Source organism: Pocillopora verrucosa, chromosome 13, assembly GCF_036669915.1.
Source record: "Pocillopora verrucosa isolate sample1 chromosome 13, ASM3666991v2, whole genome shotgun sequence".
Lineage (NCBI taxonomy): Eukaryota > Metazoa > Cnidaria > Anthozoa > Scleractinia > Pocilloporidae > Pocillopora > Pocillopora verrucosa.
This window is the reverse complement of record NC_089324.1, coordinates 17,032,058-17,054,911: the sequence shown is the minus strand read 5'-3', so window position 1 is coordinate 17,054,911 and position 22,854 is coordinate 17,032,058. Positions and strand designations below refer to the sequence as shown.

The window sequence follows — 22,854 nt, the reverse complement described above, 5'->3', positions numbered from 1 at the left end:
TTTATCCATGCATCGAAAATATATTCAAGCTGTCTTTGTAAAGTATTTTTCGATCGTTTTAGCAACTCCCAGTACGAATCTGTCTATCAGTTTGAGAGAAGGATAGCCAGATTGAGTGCTCGGGTCACATAAATTACCTTTTTTACAGAGATCTATAAAGAACAATTCTGCAAATTGATGACCATGCATTTCTTAGCAGGCTATTCAAAGAAATTTGTTTATTCTATTAAACTATCGGCTTGACAATATATTTACTACTTTGGGCTAACCCAAAATGAAAGAGTTGGATCAGTTCTCTAAAAATGTCAATAGGTCGTGAGGTCGTCTCAGCGTCGCCTCCCTCCGTCCTCAATCCCCATCTCTCGATTAAATAGAGAGGGCACAAGTATCAGATCTGATAATTAAATTTCTTAAATGATACCTGTCTGAATTTGGTGAAATAACAAATTTGAAAACGTGCTTGAGGGGGCATAAAAAAAATAGCGTACAAAGATCTGCTAACGTGTTTTATAGTATTGACGAAGAAGATGCCCTATTTATTCCGTTAAAGACAGCTCTCTAAAACATTTTCTGTGTACTCACCTGAACCCTGCAGAAAAAAACTTTCGTACAGCCATGTACTCCTTCCCCTGAATAGTTGTTGTCAGTTTCAGCTCAGTCAAGTCAAACTCCTTCAGAACTTCCTTTGTCGCAAGATATTTCTGAGCCATGTCATTCAGGTGACCCGTGCGATAGTCATACCACAGGGAATCCAGTATCTCCAGTGATCTACATAGTGCTGTCAATATCAAACTTCCTGAATGAGCATCCAGGACCAGAACTTTGCGCACTTTTTTTAAATACCGTACAAAGCCATTCAATTCCTCAGGTTTAGATGGGTCAATTACCTTGAAGCACTTATGTGCGATAAAATTAAAAACTTCTTGTGCGTTGGGTACAACTTCACTACCAACACCTGCTTCTTCGACGCCTTCTGTTCTTCCCGCGAGTGGTAGACCAGCAGATGCAAAAGGTTCCACTGCCTTACGCTTAACTCTAGTAACCACCTTCTCGTGGCTCCCTGGCTGGCTATCCTGTGCGCCTTCAGACAATCCTTCTGACGTTCCAGTAACTACCAGCTCGTCGCCACAAGCTTGGGTACCCTGACTGGCTATAACCATTGTCTCAAGTCGCGGATTCTTTTTATCTTGTAAAGCAGGAAAGGAACAAACCTTTTCTGAAGAAAATGGCACTGAAATATCTGTCGATTTGACAAATAGATCCTAGTTGCCGTGTGTCTCTTCGGAAATAGGGAGCAAGTTAAGTTTGCAAAGAAGCAGAGGTACTGTGTTTGTGTTGGGGGGGGGGGGGGCTGAGGGGTGTTAAAGATTATTTAGTTTTATTTACTGAGTTGATAATGTAAATTGCCAGCTTGGAGTATACAAAGCTATATACTTCGGCAGTACATTTGTTTTCACGCTCGGGAAAACGCCACGTTAGTTTCTTTTTATCTTGTAATGTTTTATAAAATCTCCAGCTATCAAATATGTCGTAAATACCTTTTTGTAATAAAAAAATATATGTTTTTCGAAAAAGCCCCAATCATTAATATCGTAGACTAAAAAAACACGAACATGTTTAGACGAACCAAGGAAATTTACATGTAAGAAATATCACAGATCGTCCTAAGCGCGTCTCAAGTCGGTTTAAAAGAAAAGAAATAGAAAACGAAAGATTTCCCCAGTTTCAGAGAAAATAGGATTTCCTTGATGAAAAGCTTCCCGGGGATTATTGTGTGGGCTCTAAGAGAGTATCCATTTTTGATATGAAAGGAGATAAAACAAGAACTCGATTGAACGGTTAAGCTGAATATAGTTTTCGTTATTATTGAAATTAACCATGTTAAAGATCTAAAAAAGATTTCTTGGAAAAAGTTTCATCGATTTTCTACACCAAGTTTAATCTTCATTCTAATGTTTCAAGTCAGTTTTAAGTCAAATATTGCTGTCTTGATCAAGAAGGCTGCGTAATTTTCAACATAACATCGCAAAAACTTTTTATCACGTGGGCTTTTTAGAGGGAATAAACTTACCTATAAGCGGAACTCGATGTTATCAACAGCTATCAGCGCCACAAAATTTAAGCATGTAACTAGCTAGGAATGATTTTTATTTGGAGGCTTGAGGTTATTTTGTATTAAATTGCATTCGCTTTTAATCAGCAAAAATTCCTTCAAAAGGCCTCGCAACGAAAATAAGAACCTTGTTCCCGAGCTCCTCTACCTTCATATATTTCCGAGGAGGGAGAGAGAGGTGCCTGGGACCAAGTTTCCAACACTTGTAAACGTAAACGTAACGGCGTATTTCAAATCTCGTATTTCTCATCCAAAAAAGCTTAAGAATTTGTTAAAGAACTTCAATGCCTTAAATAGAAAACTGTACATTTAACACCTGTTGTGTCATTTCACAGCTTTTACGATACTGACTATGTAAAACGAATTGAAGAGTCATGTGCAACTCATATCTTTCCTGTGAATGAGTCATATTTACAATGACTGGACAAAAACACTTTTACACAACTTATCAAAGGATGATACCCGTGGGATATTATATTACTCAAGGCTGAAAACTGTTGGAGACTTCTCACATGTGTAACGTGTACCCCTAAAAGAGGGTTACAAAGGGTTTACACGTAACGCGTGAGTAAGCCCAATATAGTACGTAACATGTAAATTTTACAAATGGCGGGGGAAGGTGAGATTTGAAATTCCTGCGCGAAACGGGAGCCGGACCATCCCTTTACTACCTTACCCAGAATAAGGAGCCAAATTTTCAGTTAGGAAAACGGTGGTTATTTGGAAACAAATCCTGTTTAAAATTATGAATTATAAAAAGGTTTTTTAAGAAAAACTTTCATCTTAACCTTGTCTAGCATCAAATTCGTAAAAAATGTTTCTATCAATTGCGTTTGGTTTGTAGTTAAAATTACAGAAGAACCATATTATGTGTGACTTAACCTTCGTATGTCACGCGACATATGGTTTAAATGAAAAACTGCGACATAGTTACCTCTCGACATCTTAAGACTCTTTAGTGAATATTGCAAATATAAAAACAATAGCCTCCGTTTGGCACGAAAATACTTGTCCGCGGACACTATCTGTTACGAGAAGCGAACAGCTCGAGGAAAGCTGTGAGCTTCGAGGAACAACTTATGTTGCAGGAGAAATATACCAAGTATCGTGTCTATTATCCTTCATATAGATTTGCAACGCGCGGGAAAAATTTTCACGAACAGCTTACTGTTTGCTGTTTGGGATGTTCAACATTCTGAACGAGGAAAGTTCAACTAAGATTATATCTGATCTGAGACTATCACAGCCTTCCTCGCATGTCACGCGAGGAAGAATGGCGTGACGTCCTGTGGAAAGGTTGCGATAGGGACTAATAGTGTCACGTATGGCATATGGTTGAGCAAAACTACTGTTACATAGTTACCTCGCGATATCTTGAAACTCAGAAATGAATGCTGGAAAACGTTATCGGTATAAATATCTTCGTATAAAAAGCTTATCGTAATTTACATTCCTACATCTTTTACATGGTTCAAGATTCTAACGCCTTTCGATAAATGAAATTCTTAAGGTAAAATAGCTCGGTTTTTTTTATAATATTTAGGGGATGTACAAAGTTTTTGGAGGTTGTTCTTTAAAAGAAAAGCGGCGAGAAAACAATGCTTAGAAGAAAAAAAATAGAAAATCGAACCTGCAAGCGACTTGACGTTTTCCGCGTCGAAGCTTAGCGCGTGCGGAAACGTTATTAAGCTCTGTCATCCCTTGGTGATTGGCCATCTTGGAACTAAATGCAGGCTAAATAATTTTTAGTGATCAGCAGTACCTGCATGGTCGGATCTATGAAACGAGCTGAAAGGATTCTCTAAAAAATGTATCGCATTTTAACTCGTTCCCCCATCGAGGCAAAGTTTGTCTTGTTCTTTTAGGGAGCTGTCTCCATAGTTAAGCACTCTATTTAGGGAATTGTCCTAGGCCTCGTTTAATTAACTTACGAGCACTTCTCCTGAGTGTTAGAACTGTTAGTCATTAAAGCTGTGGATCCATGTTTCACACCGAAATCGCTCTGTTTGTTGTCACCTTCGATTTTTGTGTCACCAAAAGTGATCAGCTGCTTGTCGACCGGCGTTCCTATCATTTGTTTTATTTTCCCTTTCACATCCGTGGTGGTATCCTCCGATGATATGTCTGCTACGATTCTTACACCACCCTGCATTTATGCGTAAATATGCCTTTCGTTGCCATGTGTTCTTCTAATAACCAGTTCAATGATGGAGTCGCTGTTGATGTCGTAGCTTTCCAGCGTGCGGCGCTCATCTTCAATTTCCTGACTGTTAAACATAAGTAGTTGCTGATGTGGCGGTATTCCAATCTCTTCCATTATTTTCATTTTCACATCCTGGATGGTATCTCCCGATACAGCTTCAATTTTGATCTTTGTTTTTCCAGATCGTGTCTTCACATGAAGTAGGAATTCATTTTTTCGTTGTTTCACATCCAGTTGCAGAGATAATTCAATCTGATTGACGTACTCACTCAGAGGAAGGTGATTGTCTACAACTTCTTTGCCAACAAAGCTGAGGCGTTGTTGATCAACTGGAATCCCTTCTTTATCATAGATTATTTTTCTCACGCTCTCAAAATCATCCTTTGGTGAAACATTTATAAAAATCTTCCTTCCACTAGGAAACTCAACATTGATAAGTATTCTATCAAGTTCGTCATCGAGTCGCAAATGTACAGAAGATTTGTCTGTAACTTTGTATTCATCTAACGTTTGGTGGTCTTTGAGTTCTTGCCTCCTAAAGATCAGATGTTGCTGGCTTGGTGGGATACCCTCTTTGCCCTGAATTTTCCGTTTCACATTCTTAATCGTATCTGAAGGCTCCACGTCTAGAGCAAGGATCTTCCCTGTGAGAGTCTTTACAAAGATAAGTATGTCACAAACTAGGGTCGCTTTTTTCGAAACACTGTAATCAATCAGAGTACGTTTACCGTTAAGTAGCTGACCATTGAAGCATAAATGGTACTGATTCGGAGGGATTCCTTCTATGTCTTGAATTTGTGTTTTCACACTCTCAATGGTGTCTGACGATTCCACTTCCAAAGTGATCGTCTTTCCAGTCAATGTTTTCACAAAGATTTGCATGCCACTAGGAACTCTGAAAACCAAGTAAAGAGTCGATTCTCTTCGAACATCGTAATCACTCAGACAACGGCCATCTTCCAATATCTTCCTGGCAAAGATAAGACACTGGTAATCCGGTGGGATTCCTTCTTTGTCTTGAATTTTTGTTTTCACATTCTCAATGGTGTCTGACGGTTCCACTTCCAAAGTGATCGTCTTTCCAGTCAATGTTTTTACAAAGATTTGCATACCATTATAAAGTCTTGAAACCAAGAGAAGAGTCGATCCTCTCCAAACATTGTAATCACTTAGACAACGGCTATCTTCCAATACCTCCCCGGCAAAGATAAGGCATTGCTGAGCCGGTGGGATTCCTTCTTCGTCTTGAATTTTTCTTTTCACATTCTCAATGGTGTCTGCCGGTTCCACTTCCAAGGTGATTTTCTTTCCAGTCGATGTTTCTACAAAGATCTGCATGCCACTACGACGTCTCATTACTAAGTGAAGAGTCGCTTCTTTCGGAACATTGTAGTCACTCAGACAACGGCCATCTTTCAATTGCTTCCCGTCGAAGATAAGACGTTGCTGGTCCGGTGGGATTCCTTCCATGTCTTTAATTTTTGTTTTCACTTTCTCAATGCTTCCGGACGGTTCCACTTTCAAAGTGATCCTCTTTCCAGTGAATGTTTTTATAAAGATTTGCATACCACTACGAAGTCTTTTTACCAAGTAAAGAGTCGCTTCTTTCGGAACATTGTAGTCACTCAAACAACGGCGATCTTCCAATACTTTCCCGGCAAAGATAATACATTGCCGATCCAGTGGGATTCCTTCTTCGTCTTGAATTTTTGTTTTCACTTTCTCAATGGTGTCTGACGATTCCACTTCCAAAGTGATCGTCTTTCCAGTCAATGTTTTTACAAAGATTTGCATGCCACCACGAAGACTTAAAACCAAGTGAAGAGTCGCTTCTTTCGGAACATTGTAGTCACTCAGAAAACGGCCATCTTCCAATTGCTGCCCGCCAAAGATAAGATGTTGCTGATCCGTTGGTATCCCTTCTTTATCTTGAATTTTCTTTTTCACTTTCTCTGTGGTGTCTGTTTCGAGATCCAACTCCAAAGTGATTGTCTTTCCAGTCGTTGTTTTTATAGAAATTTGCCCGCCACCTCGAAGATCTAGGTGTTGTGGTGGCCCTGAGGACATTTTAGGGGTAGGATCTCCCTCCACTTCAACCTTGAAAACAGGGATATCGTCTGGGACTCCTTCAATTTTTTGAAGCGGACTCTCCCGTGAGCCAACTGAACCTTTTTCCATTGTTCCTAGTGCAATATCGTGGAGCTTTCCACAGGAAGTCGATTCTTGGCCGGTTGCGATACTTCTGCTCCTTATCATACCAAGTGGACCATGATCTGAAAACAAATTTAAAGGGAAAGAGATGATATAGCAGGTAACATCACCAGACGCCCTAATAAATTGGCCAGGTGACTGATTATAGTGAGCTTTATACATCACAAATAAATTCAAGCTGTCTTTGTAAAGTATTTTTCCATCGTTTCAGTTACTCCCAAAACGAGTTTGTCCACCCGTATGAGAGAAGGGTAACCAAATTGAGTGCTCGGGTCACATAAATTACCCTTTTTACAGAAATCTATAGAGAACACTTCTGAAAACTGATGACCATACATTTCTCAGTCGGCTATTTAGAGAGATTTGTTAATTCTGTTAAATTATTGGCTTGAAGGGATATTTACTACTTTGGGTTGGCCCAAGATACAGGAGTTGGATCAATTTCCTAAAAATGTCAAGAGGTCGTGGGGTCGTCTCTGCATCGCTTCCCTCCGTCCTCAATCCCCATCTCTCTATTACATAGAGAGAGCTCAAGATCCCGGATAATTAAATTTTTTAAATGATACCTGTCTGAATTTGGTGAAATAACAAATTTGAAAACATGCTTGAGGGGGCATAAAAAAAACATAGCATGCAAACCTCTGCTAACGTGTTTTATAGCATTCACGAAGACAATGCCCTATTTATTCGGTTAAAGACAGCTATCTGAAACACTTTGAATGTGCTCACCCGAACCCTGCAGGAAATACTTTCGTGCAGCCATGTACTCCTCCCTCTGAATAGTTGTTATCAGTTTTAGCTCAGTCAAGTCAAACTCCTTCAGAACGTCCCTTGTCACAAGATGTTTCTGTGCCATATCATTCAGGTGACCCGTGCAATAGTCATACCACAGGGCATCCAGTATCTCCAATGATCTACAGAGGGCTGTCAATATCAAACTTCCTGATTGAGCACCCAGGAGCAGAACTTTGCGCACATCTGTTAAATACCGTAGAAAACCATTCAATTCCTCAGGTTTGGTTGTGTCAACTGTCTGAAAGTACTTGTGCGCGATGAAATTCATAACTCCTTGTGAACTGGGTAGTCCATCACTTCCAAAATTTGCTATCTCAACGGCTTCTAAATTTCCAGCCTGTGATAGACCAGTGGTTGCAGCAGGTTCCACAGCTTTACCCTTAACTCCAGTAACTACCATCTCGTGGCTCCCTGCCTGGCTATCCTGTTTGCCTTCAGGCGTTTCTTCTGATGTCTCAAGGCGCGGCTGAGGGTCTGGGATGGTCTCACAATCAATCCGCATTCGAATTTTAACTGTAAGGGAAAAAAAGTGTCACTAATTGCAGCGACTAGCCATTTACAACAGAGCCAAAACGACAATTACCGTGAGTGGTCGTCCGGCCATAGTTGATAAACGATAAATAATTGACACTTCTCCGCTTCAAAAATATACGAAGCCATTTTTGTCATAAAGAGTGCTCAATGTGCACCGTACAGGTAACCCTGATACGTTACATAAGTGCTTATGTTAGAGGAAAAATACTTTACTAGTAATAGATATACAGAAAAAATCAGTAAGCTAACCTCCAGCTGAGGAATTGGGTCGGCCACCCAGTTTCAATCGATCTTTGATGTCTTGGGCTTCATCTCGAAACTCTTGCCTCAGGCGCTGCACTTCTTGGGCTGTAGATTCTACTTTCCATCCGAGCTGATCTTTGATGTCTTGTCCTAAGCGTTGCACTTCTTGGGCTGTAGATTCTACTTTCCCTCCAAGCTCATCTTTGATGTCTTGCGCTTCATCTCGAACTTCTTGTCCTAGGCGCTTCACTTCTTGGGCTGTAGATTCTACTTTCCCTCCGAGCTCATCTTTGATGTCTTGCGCTTCATCTCGAACTTCTTGTCCTAAGCGCTTCACTTCTTGGGCTGTAGATTCTGCTTTCCCACCGAGCACATTTTTAATATCTTGGGCTTTTTCTCGAACTTCTTGTCTTGAGTAGTAAGCTTCTTTCTCCAAATGCTTCATTGAAGATTCTACTTTTTCCAGGTATTCCTTTACTTCTGTATCATTCTGGTACCAGCGCTGCAATTCCTGCTCATGTCTTTTGTCTTCCTCTGTGAGGGGATCTTTTAAAAATTTGCCAATAGCATTCTGCCATTCTTTTGCCTTTGCAGGGCTGATTTGACCCGCAACTCTCGCCAGAGCCTCGCTGATTTCTCTCCAAAGACGTGAAAACTCGTCATCTGAGATCTCCATGTTCTCGGTCACATGACCATACATCGAATTACGGTAATATTTGATTCTAGCTAAATCTGCTTCTAAACTGTCATCTGTACTTGCTGGCAGCGTATCCCAACCCGTGACAGGAGGGGTGAGGCCGCATATTGTCCTCAACAACCGGAAAAGGAGAGTTATATCAAAGTCTGTTGACTTTCCATACATCCCTGGGGAAGGGTACAGGCAGTCCCTCTGTGGTTTCGTAAGCTTTGGTTTCTCAAGTAGCTTCTTCGTGGCTGGATTCTGAAGTATTGTGGGAAGATTACTTGGTGGACATTTGATGTCAAAAGCTTCCCTCAATAGCACAGTACCTCCACTTATCAAAAGCCGAGCCAGACGCTGATAATTATCTCTCCCTTCCGAAGAACGAAGCACATCATCCGGGTCCAGAGCGGCAGCCATTTTTTAAAAAAGGAAAACCTGAGGCAGGATCAGTTACCGGACCTTCCTTACCCCATAACTGCAACCCAAACTGTGAAATAGATCAACAGAGTCGACGGTTAATCTCACAAAAGACAGATATAGCTAATATAAAATGTACGTGCTTAAATTGGGTGGATGGATGATTTAAGAGGAGAGGATCAAAACGGATTGCTTTCAATAATACTTCGACATTTTCATTCCATGTTGTGTGGGTGTGATTTTGCTGTCAAGGAATCGATGTTCAACAACTTAGATGCGTTTTTCTTAAGCCTGTATAAGAAGAGAAATTGTACAAAAATACCTGAAATACTCTGATCTTAGCCCCTTCAGCAAAAGCGACATATATAGTGGGTCGAACTAGTAATTTGAAATCTCAAGGCCTGCATCCTTATTTAAATCACATTTAAGGATTGTTCGCACAAAAAGTTTATATTCCTTTTACCTTTCAAGCTTTTCAGTTTATGACAACACCTAGGAAAACTAAAATACGCAAATGACTGAGAAGCCTGATTTCCATTTACTTTTACCTATTTTTTTTAACATAAATACATAAAAGTTCAGGGAGTTCAGCACTAATACAGCTATATAGGTTCTCAGTTTTACCTGGTTATCAAAAGACTCTATTTAAGGAGGTCAAAACATGATTCAGTTTATAAAATACTTGAAATACATTTGCTCAAAGAAGGGAAACTAGGCGGGCTAGAATATGTAGTGCATCGCGTGACACATGAAAGAAAACACTTAGCAGTAACGACGTGGTTAATAGCCACCCACTTCATTTACTTCCTATGATTTACAGGAGTAAATACTCAAATTTCATATCATCATTCTCTCTCGAGGTAACAATGTATGATGTATCACTTATAAAAAACAAAGAGTATCATCTATTCGCTGGAGCGGGGTAATGATAATAAAATAACGACACGCTGGCCACTCTGGTCATTCTCTGTGGAGGAATTAATTGATCGACTTCAACCATATTAGAAGCCTTTCCAAGAACTCAAACTTATTAAATGATATGCTCTACTATCTGAACGACAGGAAAGATGTAATAGCGACTTCAGAGACAAGACCTAATAGTTACTCAGTTTCAAATACCGATCTCATAAATTATAACTTCCTCTACAATGATTCACCAACAGCAGCTGGTAATGCAATTATCTATAGTTAAAAGAATTTAAAAACTACATTCAAACCTGATATAGATCTGAATATGCCATTGGTAGAATCATGCTGGATTGAAATTGATCCATGTAACAACAAAGCTCATATAGTAGTAGGCTGTATATATAGACACCTATCAGCTAATATAGAAGATTTTACTTCCAAACTAGATGCATCATTGAAAAATCTTAATCATAAAAAATATGAAGTTTCTATTCTGGGGAATATGAACATTGATTTCCTCAAATGTAATAGCCACTCTTTAACTGAAAATTAGTTAGAAATGCTCTATACCAACAACATGTTACCTATACGAATTCTTTTAACCAACAAAAAGTCTCTGGAATTGCTACTGTAGATATTTCTGATCATTTACCAGTGTTTTGCATATGTGGGACAGCAGTAAAGCACCAAGCACATCCCATATCTTTTAGACACTATAGAGCATTTAATAAAGAATTATATAAAATTGATATCAGAGCTATAGACTGGAATACCATTCAAAGCAAATGTACCAACTTGCATGAGCTTGCCACCAAAACTATTGAAGCTATAACAGTAGACAAGCATGCTCCAAAAAAATATATTTCTAAGACTTAACAAAAACAGTTAAAAAAACCATGGATAACAAATGGCATCCTAAAATCAATAAAAACTAAACAAAGAATGTATCAAACCCATTTTCTTTCAAATGATGTATCCAAAGTTGACAAATACAAAATATATTCAAATAAGCTTAACAGGCTTAAGTCACGAGGCAATACTCTATACTATCACAAACACTTCAATTTGTGTAAAAATAACATGAAGTCAACAAGGAAATTAATTGGAACTCTTATTCATTGTAAAACTGAAGGGCAATCTGACCCAACAAAAATCATTGTCAACAATCAAATCTATACAACAAATTTTGATATTGTTGATCAACTAAACAAATATTTTGTTAACCCTTTAACTCCCAAGATCTCATTAGAACTTCTCCTTGTCATCTGCTTTAAAGTTATTGTGATATTAGTTTGGAAAATTTAGTATTGGGTCAACTAAGAATTCCTTAATTAAATTTATCTTTATTCTCATCACCTGTCTGTTTGAAATTGTAAGGAGAAATTCTGTCTTGGTCATTCATGGGACTTAAAAAGGTTAATGGAGGTCCTACACTTGCTAGTTCTATAAGGAATAACGATGACATAAATACATAAAATCTTCCCCTTCCTCAAGTTTTGTATTATCTGAGGTAATTGAAGCATAGGTTTGTAATCTCTTCTCTAAATTAAATGATAGCAAAACTTCACTACATATTCCAAATAAATTGACAAGGATAGCTTCTGAGGATCTCTCAAAACCTTTTACATATATCTATAATGAGCCTATCAAGACTGGTGTAGTGCCAGATATTTTCAAAATATCTCAAGTTACTCCTGTTTGTAAAAATGGTTTAATAACTGAACCAAGAAATTACCAACTCACTGCAGTTTTATCACTCTTTAGGAAAGTTCTTGAAAGGTTGGTACATGACCAACTCTATTCATTCCTAGAAATAAAGGAAATTCTATATAAATATCAATTTGGCTTCTGAAAGAACTTCTCTTCCAAACAAGTCACACAAGAGGTCACTGACAAATTAAAAGAGGCAATAGATAAAAAGAAAATATCTTGTGGAGTCTTCCTTGATCTGTCAAAGGCATTTGATACTGTAAATCATGAAATATTACTCTCAAAACTATATGCCTATAGAATCAGGGGTCTCCCTCTTTGCTGGTTTAAAGCAAACATTAATATCTAGACACTGTTAACTGAGAGACCTGGACTGGTTACAGGCAGGGTGCGTATTAGTATTTTCCCTTTTCTTTAAGAAGCAATTTGTCCAGCATATAAGTCATAAGACTTGGGTAGAGCCAATGGCTATTCACCACGCTAACGCGTTTTAATTGCAAAATTACTTTAGTATTACCGCTTGGGTATCCTGCATGTGTTATTAGAAATCTAACAAGCAAGTGAGCAACAAGTTTATTTCTAGCTTTAAGAAAGTTTTAGTTTCCCTCCCACCCACACCATTGATAGTTTTGATTGTATCTTAATCTCATTTGTGTTCATAATTTATTCTTGATTACTGGAGCCTCTATTTAATGTATTCATCCAATATCTTTTATGCAATAGTCTAGTGTGTTATTTACGTAGGATATATACATTTAATAAACTGTCTGGTTCCAAAACAAGCCTCTGTCTGTTGTGGTGTTTAGAGCTATTTAAAACACTGTACACAGTATGTTAAATTAGGTCATGTAGAATCTAGTAAATTGCCTCTCCTCTGTGGGATACCTCAAGGGTCTACATTAGACCCTCTCCTTTTCCTACTATATATTAATGATCTTCCTAACTGCTGTAAGGGAAAATCATTTAGAATTTTGCTGATGATACTAATATCATTTATAGTTAAGAGAATTAGAATTGGTTATGAATTCTGCAATTAAATCAGTTTTTAGTTATTGTAATACTAATAAGCTGTCTCTAAATCTAAGAAAAACTAATTACATGGTTGTAACATCCCCTAAAATACAAGTTGAGATAAATACAGGTGTATTCATTGATAAGCATTTGAGCTGGGGTGCCCATATACAACATGTTAATAACAGAGTTGCCAAAAACATTAGCATAATAAACAAACTCAGATATTATCAAGAACTAAAAACAATGATGTTATATTATACATTAATTTTTCCTGACCTCAACTATGGCATTCTAAGTTGAGGAAATAATTACAAGACAAGATTGAATATGCCCCATACAAAGCAAAATAAATGTATGTGCAATACCTTTTTTGCTCACAGTAGAGAACATTCAACACCACATTATAATTTACTACAAATTTTCAATTTTGATAACTTTGTATAATTTAAGACTGCTGTATTTACACATAAAATTCTCAAAAATAGAGGTATTCCAGCTATATTCTCTGACACTATCATCCCAGCAGTAGATATACACTCTCATAAAACTCAATTTGCTACCTGAGGAAATTTTTATAGCACAAACATTTGAACAGACTACAGCCGACAAATTTTTGTTTAAATATAGGGCAGTTCAAATGTGGGAAAGTGTCCCAAACAATTTAAGTCCCTTACTGAACCTGCTTTTAGAAAGCAACATAAAATATTTCTTCTTTCCAATCAATGATAGTAGATGTCACAGTATGCCTCTCATTAAGATATGCTTCAGTTGGTATGATATTTGCTGTAAATTATGGTAACAATGTGCCCGTCAATTCTAATTCTGAGTTGTATAAATCTTGGTTTTTTTCTGATTATATCTCAGACATGACAGTGGCCAACTCGAAAGCCTCGGCTCCTTTGGCCACTGTGCACATCCTCTCTAGATTTTCCATCTATGAATATTATAGATAATACATTTCTGGGATAATATATTCGGTATATAATTGTGTAAGATTAATTCATCTGAATAGTGCAATTAAAGTCGAAGTTGAACCAAACAAAATTTTAACTGAACAGGAACTGAAGGAGGCTCAAAATACTAGTAATATTCTGATTGAGCTGGTTTGCTAGGAGCTGGTTCACCTACTTCACTCACTTAACTTGCGCTCGTTCGATTTCTCAATCACAGAAGCTATAACTCCAACAAATCTTCAGTAAAACTTTAAATGAAGGGTTGTAGATTATTTATCTTGCAGAGAAATTGTCAAATTAAGCGTCTTACCTTTAGAGATTTTTCCTTCGAACTAGATCGATCTACGATATGTGATTCTTCAGCGTCGGCAGAAGGCGGAAGTGAATGGGTTCGCAGCGTATCCTGGGAAAGCTCACCAAAAAGATAACATAAGGGAAGGGATGGTAGAGCATCAAATTGTCGTCCTTAATTTCAAGACTCGACTTCTGGACATGCAATTGTTAACCTCATTTTGTTCAAAGAATGGAACACTTCAGAAAAGCACTTAATCGTTTTCCTTTTTGATTCCATCGTTACATGCGCGATGTAGTATCGATAATGGTTTATTTTTGGTTGTCGATCAAGGAAAATCACGAGAACCATTCCAGAGACATTCTTGTACAAGCCATTGACAATAAAGCGAATTAAATCGATTAAAATAGAATAAGGCCACGATCATGTGAAATAAAGAAACTATGATCGAAGAGGGTGCCCACCCGCGTGGAAATGGTATTAAACTGTCAGCAGATATTCTCGTAGACAGGAGTTTCACTATTTCCCCACCCACCCCTCCCTCTTCTTAGATGGCTCTGGGAATAGATTTCTGAGCAATTCACTTCTAATTATACGATTGGTCAAATCGCAGGAATTTTTGTGTAATCCACACGTCTTAAACAGTGCATGTCAAGGTATATTTCATAGTTTGTAATTTTTTAACAAATGTAAATCTCAAGGAAAAAGAAAAGTCCTCCTTAAGTAGGAAAGGAACAAACCTTTGCTGAAGGAAATGGCACTGAAATATCCGTCCATTTAACAAATAGATCCCAAGTTGCCATGTGTCTGTGCAGAAATAGGGAGCAAGTCAAGTTTGCAAAGAAGCTGAGGTGCTTCGTTTGTGTTGGGGGGGGGAGGGTATAACAAGATTATTTGGTTTTATCAACTGAGTTGTAATGTAAATTGCCGCCATTAAAAGTTTCAAAAGCCACATACTTCGGTAGTACATTTGTTTTCACGCTAGGGAAAACGTAATGTTTTAATACCATTCTTTTTTTTAACTTAAAATGTTTTATGAATCTCTTGCTACCAAATATGTGATAATTATAAATACCCTTTAGTAATTAAAAACAATTTTTTTGAATAAGCTCCAATCATTAACATCGCAACTGCCTGTAATAACCTGTTGAGTCTTAGAGTCCCCGATCATTTTCTCCTAAATGTTCGTCGGCCATGTTACTCCATGCATCTACTTCTGGAATGTCGTCGTCTACAATGCCTTCTCAGATGTCACTTTGTGCAATGGATTTCTTTGTAAACTCCTCTGCGCCCTCTATGAAACATCTTCCAGGAACATCTTCCAAGAAACATCTGGAATGTTCGTCATTGAAAAACATCTGGAATGTTAATCATTGAAATCCGCTGGCATTCAATGGCGAAATCGTCCAAACAACCTTCATTTTCATAGATGGCTTCTTCAATAATTTCCACAGCCTCTGTACAATTGTCTTCATAATTTTCGTCATCTTTGTTCTCTGTGACTATGTCAATTTCTAATAAATAATCAGCTGGGAAGATACTTTCTTCCCTGACCTCATCAGCTATGATATCATTTTTATTGTCAACCATGTTTTCTGAGGCATCTCCCTCAGTAACGATCTCTTCTGGAATGTCGTCTCTTTCAGACGCATAGTCTGGTGTTTCTCTCTCAGCAGTGACTTCCGCTCCGATGATTACGTCATAAATGTCATCCTCAAAATCCCCCTCATATGGGATATCGTCTTCTCTACTAGAATGCTCTGAATAGTTGTCCTCTGCAATGATCTCTACCGGAATATCTTCCTCTGAGCCGAGTTCCTCTGAATGGTAATCATCTCGATTGGTGACCTCTGAACTTTCGTGCTCTATCATTATCTCTTCCGGAAATTCTTCCTCTGAGCGGAATTCCTCTGAATCGTAATCATCTCGATTGGTGACCTCTGAACTTTCATGCTCTATCATTATCTCTTCCGGGATATCTTCCTCTGGGCGGAATTCCTCTGAATGGCAATCGTCTCGATTGGTGACCTCTAAACTTCCCTGCTCTGTCATAATCTCTTCCGGAATTCCTTCCTCTGAGCTGAGTTCCTCTGAATCGTAATCATCTCGATTGGTGACCTCTGAACTTCCCTGCTCTGTCATAATCTCTTCCGGAATATCTTCCTTTGAGGTGAGTTCCTCTGAATGGAAATCATCTCGATTAATGACCTCTGACCTCACTAATGTAATTTTTATGGTTTGGTTTAGGGTTATCTCAACGGCTTCTGATGTTCCAGCCTGTGATGGACCAGCGGTTGCAGCAGGTTCCACTGCCTTACGCTTAACTTTAGTAGCTACCATCTCGTGGCTTCCTGCCTGGGTATTCTGTGTGTTTTCAAACTTTCCTTTTGACGTTCTAGGAACTACCGGCTCGTCCCCACAAGGCTTGGTACCCTGACTGGCTATAACCACTGTCCCTGATGTCTCAAGTCGCAGATGAGGGTCTGGGATGGTCTCACAATCCATCAACATTGGAATGTTAACTGTAAGGGAACAAGTCTAATTAATTGCAGCGATCGACCTTATACAACAAAGGCAAAACAGACAATTACTATGAGTGGTCGCCCGGCTGTAATTAAGTAACGAGAAATAATTGACATTTCTCCGCTTCAAAAATATGCGAAGGCATTTCCGTCAAAATATGTGCACAATGTGCACCTTACAGGTAACCCTGATACATTGCATAAGTTCCTATGTTAGAGATAAATGCTTTATTAATAAAAGATATACAGAATAAAATCAACAAGCTGACCTCCAGCTGGGGAAACGTGTCGGCCAATCACGTTTAATCGATCTCGAAACTCTTGCCTCAAGCGCTGCACCTCTTGGACTGTAGATTCAACTTTCCCCCCGAGCTCATCTTTGATGTCTTGGGCTTCTCTTCGAACTTCTTGTGCTAGGCGCAGCACTTCTTGGGCTGTAGATTCTACTTTCACTCCGAGCTCATCTTTGATGTCTTGTCCTAAGCGTTGCACCTCTTGGCCTGTAAATTCTACTTTCCTTCCGAGCTCATCTTTAATATCTTGGGCTTCTCCTCGAACCTCTTTTCTAAAGGATTGAGCCTCTTTTATCAAATGTTTTATCGAAAATTCTACTTTTTCCATGTATTCCTTTACTTCTGTATCATTCTGGTACCAGCGCCGCAATTCCTGCTCATGTCTCTTGTCTTCCTCTGTAAGGGGATCTTTTAAAAATGTATCAATAGCATCCTTCCATTCTTTTGCCTTTGCAAGGCTGATTTGACCCGCGATTCTCACCAGAGCCTCGCTGATTTCTCTCCAGTAAACTAAAAACTCGTCATCTGAGATTTCCATGTTCTCGTTCACATGACCATATAGCGAATTGCGGTAATATTTGATTCTAGTTAAATCTGCCTCTAAACTGTCATCTGTACTTGCCGGTAGCGCATCCCAGCCCGTGACAGGAGGGGCAAGGCCGCATATTGTCCTCAGCAACCGGAAAAGGAGAGTTATATCAAAGTCTGTTGACTTTCCAAACATTCCTGGGGAAGGGTACAGACAGTTCCTCTGTGGTTTTGTGAGCTTTGCTGCCTTAAGTAGCTTCTTCGTGGCTGGATTCTGAAGTATTGTGGACAGATTACTTGGTGGACATTTGATGTCAAAAGCCTCCCTCATTAGCACAGTACCTCCACTTATCAAAAGCCGAGCCAGACGTTGAAAATTATCTCTCCCTTTTGAAGAACAAAGCACCTCGTCTGGGTCCAGAGCGGCAGCCATTTACAAAGAAGGGGAAACTAAGGCAGGATCAGTGACCGGTCCTTCCTTACCACATGACTGCAAACCAAACTGTGAGAAAGATCAACGGAGTGAACAGTTAACCTCACAAAAGCCAGATGTGGCCAATATGAAACGTCCCTGCTTAAATAGGATGGATGGACGATTTAAGAAGAGAGCTCGAGGATCAAAACGGATTGCTTTCAATAATACTTAGACATTTTCATTCCACGCTATATGGGTATGATGCTGCTGGTTGGGAATCGGTGCTCAACAACTCAGATGTTCTTTTCTTAAGCCTTTATACGAAGAGAAATTCTACAAAAATATCTGAAATACTCTGATCTTAGCCTTTTTAGCAAAAGCGACATATCTATATAGTGGGTCGAACGAGTGACTTTTAAGGATTGCCCACGCAAATAGTTTGTTATCCTTTTTACTTTTCAAGCTTTCCATTTTATGACAGCGCTAAAAAAAACTTAAATATGCAAATGACTGAGAAACCTGATTTCCATTAATTTTACATTTTATTTACTTTTTTACAAAAATAAATGAATGCATGTTTGGGGAGTTAGGCACTAAGATAGCTTTATAGGTTCTCGGTTTCACCCGGTTATCAAGAGTCTCTATGTAAAGAGGTGAATACATTATTCAGCTACAAGCGACTTGAATTACATTTGCTCAAAGAAGGGAAACTAGGCGCGCCAGGATGTTCGGTACATTGCGTAGCACAAGGAAGAAAACACTTAGCAGTCACGACATGGTTGATAGTCACCCACTTTTCGTTTCCTCCCTATGATTTACGGGAGTAGAAACACAAATTTCACATCATCATTCTCTCCTGAGGTAACAATGTATGATGCCTTACTTATCAAAGACGAAGAGCACTATCTATTTGCTGAAGCGGGGTAATGATAATAAAATAACGACACGCTGGCCGATCTAATCATTCTCGGTTGAGGTATTAATTGATCGACTTCAACCTAAATCTTATCCGAATTGGAACCAAACGAGGCTCAAAATATTAGTAATATTCTGATTGAGCTGATTTTCTAGTCAGCCATCTTCAAGTATCGTAAACGACATTTCGTAAAGACTCGAAACTAATGAAAATCTCTCAGATTTGTGTTTGGGAGCTGGTTTACACACATCACTCACTTAAATTGCGCTCATTGGACAGATTTCTCAATCACAAAAGCTATAACTTCAACAGATCTTCAGCAAACCTTAAAATGAAGAGTTGGAGATTAGCTCATGTAGAGAAAATGTCAAATTAGGTTTCTTACCTTCAGAGTTTTTTCTTTCGATTTACATCGAACTTCGGTCTGTGATTCTTTAGCGTTGGCAGACATGCAAATTCCTTCTCTCAACCGTGAAAAGCGGAAGTGAATGGGTTCGTAACATATCATAGGAGAGCCTGACAAAAGGGCGGGGATGGTAGGGCATCAAATTGTCGTCCTTAGGTCAGTTTCCCCTGTTCAAGACTTCTGGACATGCAATTTTTAACCTTATTTTGTTCAAAGAATGGAACACTTCGGAAAAGCACTTATTTATTTTCCTTTCTTGATTCTATCTTTATATGCGCAATGTAGTGTTGCAGGAGCCTATCACTTGGAGCTTTCAACTGCCCTGTATTTTTGTCATAGCGTTTTCACAGACCAGTCTATTTTTAGTTTGAATTTACCGCGAACTAGGGCTCCCCACGAGAGCACATCGACCAATCAAGATTAGCGCCTGGTTAATTTCTAACTGTACTCGTTAATATATCGAAAGAAAAACAACAGGGAAATGCGAGGCTTCTTGCGATAGTTCGAGTGCAGATTCGTGTGAAGAGAGGCGCCCCAAGCTCATGTCTCGATAAAAAGCAAACGATTAATTCATGAAAGCGTCACATGCTGTGTGACTTGGTGTTAACTTACGGGAGGAACCGTTGAGAATTTGAACATGTTACAAGGAATAACATTGGGAACGAAATATGGTCGATTTACAACGATAAATATTTCGAAATATGAACATTTTACACGTTAAATCAATAGCATTTACTCACATCTTTTGTGTCCGTTGTGGTTTCCGGCGTTCTCTGCCGTTTTAATTGTTTTGCCGTCACTGTTATTCCCGTTATACAACGGTCAAAATCGAAGTGCGCAGCCTTGACTTCGTCTTATAACAGGAATAACAGTGAGCTTGGGACGCTTGTGGTGTGAGTATTTTGAAAATACCTCGGGAAGCAGCAGTTCCGAGGAAAGTTCTAATGAAGATAAACCCGACTCTTGACTGTTCAATGATCAAAGCGACAATAGGCACCGTGAATTTTGCCGCATGCAGCACTGTTATCGACCGCACTTCACAAAAATAACCAAGATTTGAAAAGATCTAAGCCCAATTCGAAAGAGTAGCATTACCTTGCGATCTAGAAAAACGCTCCTCATTTTGTTGCACCCGCTTCTGTTCAATCTAGGTCACAAAATTTTCTTTACGGACTGTGTGGATGAAGATTATCGAGATGAAAACAACTCGCACACAGCTTCCTCACGCAATTTCTTTTTCCGCGCTCTCCATCATCGCTGGCACTTTGCCTCTTCATCGTCTTGAATTTGGACTCTTTTCATGAAATTTTCTTTAGAGGGGCCAGAATCAGAAGACGGGTGACCTTTGATACACACGAAATTAAAAAAAGAACAAATATAAATAAAAATACAACGATGATCCACACTCCTGCGAATCTTTTTCACGAGTGTGAAAAATATGCAAAGGACGCAGGCCGCCCGAGCTCCAGTTGTGAGATGATCATCTTGCACAATAACAGTCATGGCGGAATTATAAGAGTTTGTATGAGAATATTTACGACCGCTCTTAGGAATAAAACAATACGTCAAATTCTCAATAAAAATACCTCACCTTACTTGCACAGCGTATCACTTGTTACCTGACCGTTTACTTTGATGAAAAAAACCCATTTTAGCTTTTCTTATGTACGTTGAAAACCTCGAATTGGACAACTCGCTAAAAGCGAGAAAGCGGTCAGATAACAAGTGTTACGCTGTGGAAGTAAGGTGAGGTATTTTTATTGAGAATTTGACGTATTGTTTTATTCCTTAGAGCGGTCGTACATATTCTCATACAAACTCTTATAATTCCGCTATGACTATTATTGTGCAAGATGATCATCTCACAGCTGAAGCTTGGGCTGCCTGTGCAAAAGATAGTGGGATACATAAGGAAATGTAGGATTGGAATACTGGAATGCAGCAAAAGAAAGGCGGAATTTGTGTAGTTTTGATATGAAGACGTCCCCGCTTAGGGCCGCTATTTTTTTTCTTCGCGTTTCACGGACCTTATTACCCAAGTGAGCTCGAGTAGCCTATTTCCCGCGAAAAGATAGTCTAAAAATAAATCTTTCTGTGAAAACGCCGTGACATAGGCCCAGTATGGGAGTCGAACGCTCCAAGTAATAGGCTCCTGAGTATTGTTGATGGTTTATTTCTGGTTGAAAATCACAGAAAATCACGAGAATCGTTCCAGAGACATTTCTTATACAAGCCATTGACAACATAGCAAATTGACTCAATTAAAACAGGATAAGGCCATGATCTTGTGGAACAAAGAAACTATGAAAGAAGACGGCGCCCACTTGAGTGGAAATAGTATTAAACTATATTTAAGTTCACAAGGCAACCAGGTGGACAATTAGACATGGTTTGATGTTACTCTGGTTTAAAGATTTAATGAATTTAACCGAGAAGTTACAATTCATAGACCCAACGTTTCGACACTCCTGTCTAGTGCCTTCATTAGGGGTGATCTAAACGCTGCAACAAGAGGTCCTTTTATACGCTCACTAATTGGCTGTCCTTTTCTGACGAAAAAACCCACACATATCTTAAACAGCGCATGTCAACATGGTCAAGGTAAAGACAATTAAATTTCTTAGTTTGTATTTTGCACGTTAATTTTTAAGCAAACGTAGATCTCAAGGAAAAAGAAAAGTCATCTGACAGTAGGAAAGGAACGAACCTTTGCTGAAGGAAATGGCACTGAAATATCAGTCTGTTCAACAAATAGATCCCATTTTGCCGTGTGTCTTTTCAGAAATAGGGAGCAAGTTGAGTTTGCAAAGAAGTTGAGGTACTGCGTGTGTGGGTGTGGGTGTGTGGAAAGGGGTATTACAAGATTATTTAGTTTTATTAACTGAGTTGATAATGTAAATTGCCACCATAGAAAATAAATTCGTGACGCGTGAATTTTGCTGAAATTCCTGCGTGAGACGTGATCAGGACAATCCTTTTCCTACCCTACCAAAAATAAGGAGCAAAATCTTCAGTTAGGAAAGTGGTGGTTATTTGGAAACAAATCCTGTTCAAAATTATGGATTATAAAATAAGGTTTACTATGAAAAACTTTCATCCACATCTCGTCTAGCATCAAATTCGCAAAAAGTGTTTGTATAAATTGCGTTTGGTTTGTAGTTAAAAATAGAGAAGAACCATATCATGTGTGACTTAACGTTTCGTATGTCAGGCGACATCCTGGAAAATGTTACGAAAGAGACTAAGACTGTCACACAAGGCATATAGTTTAATTGAAAAACTATTACATAGTTATTTCACAATATCTTAAGACTCTAGAGTGAATATTGCAAATATAAAAACAAGAGCTTCCGTTTATTGAGAAAATATTTGTTCGCGGACACAATCTGTTACGAGATGCGAACAGTTTTCTGGTAGCGAACCCAGAAGAAAGCTATGAGCTTCGAGGAATAGCTTATGTTCCAGAACAAATATACAAGTATTGTGTTTATTATCCTTCAAATAGTTTTGCAACGCGGAGGAAAGATGTTTACGAACAGCTTACTGTTTGCTGCGTGGGATGTTTACTTTTCAGTGTGTTCCGCGGTATGACTTATCAACAAACAAACAAACAAACATGTCCCTTCTTCTGTAACAGCAGCTTGATGCTCTTTCATCTTGAATTCAATTTCAAACGAGCGCTTTTATCGTAGAAGATG

The 22,854-nt window shown here is 38.8% G+C and overlaps 2 protein-coding genes across 3 annotated transcripts; both read right to left on the bottom strand.

Annotated features, from left to right (window-relative positions):
* Positions 1-2,309: 2,309 nt before the first annotated feature.
* Positions 2,310-14,152, bottom strand: LOC131797485 (polyubiquitin-C-like). Its single transcript, XM_066159913.1, has 5 exons — positions 14,095-14,152; positions 11,851-11,914; positions 8,106-9,268; positions 7,257-7,835; positions 2,310-6,589 (listed from the first exon to the last, which is right to left on the bottom strand). Exons 3-5 carry the CDS (start codon positions 9,196-9,198, stop codon positions 4,266-4,268), a joined length of 3,996 nt encoding a protein of 1,331 aa, XP_066016010.1. The 5' UTR covers positions 9,199-9,268; positions 11,851-11,914; positions 14,095-14,152; the 3' UTR covers positions 2,310-4,265.
* Positions 14,153-15,133: 981 nt separating this feature from the next.
* LOC131797459 (E3 ubiquitin-protein ligase DZIP3-like) lies at positions 15,134-19,189 on the bottom strand. Of its 2 annotated transcripts, none has more exons than XM_066159915.1 (3): positions 19,136-19,189; positions 16,868-17,921; positions 15,134-16,598 (listed from the first exon to the last, which is right to left on the bottom strand). In XM_066159915.1, exons 2-3 carry the CDS (start codon positions 17,850-17,852, stop codon positions 15,421-15,423), a joined length of 2,163 nt encoding a protein of 720 aa, XP_066016012.1. In that variant the 5' UTR covers positions 17,853-17,921; positions 19,136-19,189; the 3' UTR covers positions 15,134-15,420. The 2 variants fall into 2 exon arrangements, with proteins under 2 accessions (XP_066016012.1, XP_066016013.1); XM_066159916.1 differs by having other exon boundaries at positions 15,134-16,196.
* Between the last annotated feature and the right edge of the window lie 3,665 nt (positions 19,190-22,854).

Bases quoted from the DNA above. Each gene is read 5' to 3' on its own strand.
- LOC131797485 (XM_066159913.1), bottom strand. From the start codon at position 9,198: ATGGCTGCCGCTCTGGACCCGGATGATGTGCTTCGTTCTTCGGAAGGG. The intron at 7,836-8,105 runs GTTAGCTTACTG...TTTCCCTTACAG, and splicing joins ACCCAATTCCTCAGCTGGAG to TTAAAATTCGAATGCGGATT. The intron at 6,590-7,256 runs GTGAGCACATTC...ATTTGTTTTCAG, and splicing joins GTATTTCCTGCAGGGTTCGG to ATCATGGTCCACTTGGTATG.
- LOC131797459 (XM_066159915.1), bottom strand. From the start codon at position 17,852: ATGGCTGCCGCTCTGGACCCAGACGAGGTGCTTTGTTCTTCAAAAGGG. The intron at 16,599-16,867 runs GTCAGCTTGTTG...GTTCCCTTACAG, and splicing joins ACACGTTTCCCCAGCTGGAG to TTAACATTCCAATGTTGATG.